Source organism: Octodon degus, unplaced genomic scaffold (genome assembly GCF_000260255.1).
Source record: "Octodon degus isolate 3935 unplaced genomic scaffold, OctDeg1.0 scaffold00239, whole genome shotgun sequence".
In the NCBI taxonomy this organism is placed as follows: domain Eukaryota; kingdom Metazoa; phylum Chordata; class Mammalia; order Rodentia; family Octodontidae; genus Octodon; species Octodon degus.
The window spans coordinates 652,468-653,798 of NW_004524815.1; the positions used below are offsets into that span (position 1 = coordinate 652,468).

At 41.1% G+C, this 1,331-nt stretch overlaps 1 protein-coding gene across 1 annotated transcript in view; it reads left to right on the forward strand.

Moving 5' to 3' along the window:
* LOC101590957 (olfactory receptor 5M10-like) overlaps positions 1-282 on the forward strand; it is a 23,102-nt gene extending 22,820 nt beyond the window's left edge. Inside the window, exon 3 of the mRNA XM_004645760.2 lies at positions 16-282. Coding sequence (XP_004645817.2) covers positions 16-282 — 267 coding nt within the window. The remainder of the gene's footprint in view (positions 1-15) is intronic.
* Positions 283-1,331: the final 1,049 nt, after the last annotated feature.

Consider the following 1,331-nt stretch of genomic DNA (forward strand, 5'->3'; position numbering starts at 1 on the left):
GTAGCCATCCTGAAGATTCGATCTGCAGAAGGCAGGCGCAAGGCCTTTTCTACCTGTGGCTCCCACCTGACCACGGTCACCATATTTTATGGAACTCTGTTCTGCATGTACTTGCGGCCTCCGTCAGAGAAGTCTGTGGAAGAGTCCAAAGTGATCGCCGTGTTTTACACTTTTCTGAGCCCAATGCTGAACCCGTTGATCTATAGCTTAAGGAACAAGGATGTGATCCGGGCCATGGAGCAATTAGTCAAAGGAAATATTTTTGAGAAAATTGCAGCCTAACCCGTGCTCCCATGTCATCACAAAGTCCGTCTCATCTCAGACAATGTGTTTGCAGGTGTGTGAAATGTGCAGGAGTAATTTATTGTTCACCATGAGCTCTCAGTGGCCATGTTTGTTCATTTCTTCTTGAAATTCTGCCTTCAAGAGTGACCATTTTACTAGACACGATCATATTGATATTGAAAAATATTCTTACATGAGGACTCTGATCATGCATTGGCTAATATGCAAGAATACTTTATGATCTTAATACAATTAGCTACAGGTTTATGCAATACCTAATTTATTTGAATAAGACTTCTAGTTCACCTTCTTTCATTAATATGCTACACTGCAATTCAAAGTAAGTAGCTGGTTTAATAATTTTTCTTAATGATAACTTAATTTCTACTATAAAGTATGCTGTGGAACAATTATTTTATTGTCTAATACATCATTCAGTGGACCCTGCAGATTATTGAAATGTATGGCTCTCCTCAGGATTCAATTTTCCTGTGACATTCTCCAGCATTGAGACTATAGTTTTCATCAACAAACCTGCCCATTTAAAAAGTACTATTTGCCTCACATTTGAAAATAGACTCTTCACCCACTTGTGGGTGTCCAGGACTGTGAGTCTCACTCCATCGGTGATGGGGCGCAGGTGCCTTTGCCAGTGGTGTGAGCTCTGACTTCAGGTGAAGGAGCTGCGTCACTGCGGCCTGCCCCTTGACTTCTGTCCACCAGGACACTGCTCAGTGGTGCGAGGGAGCGCGCCTCTCCATGCCATTGTGCAGGATGTCTCTCCATGCCTGCTTCTGTTCCCGAGGCTGTCTGGGCATCAGGGTGTGCAGGCTGTTTTCCTACTAGACGACAAGGCGGGCTTCATAAGGAGATCTATGTGTTAGTCACTTTAACTCATATATTAAATCATACATAGTCTTTCTATGTAGAATTTTATAAATGAGTAAAAGCTATCACTATTAATTTCACTGAAATGTTTGATGTTTTATTGAATTTGCTTAGATGTTTGATATTTTACACTTTACTTTTCTGTTGCTTTTTATTTT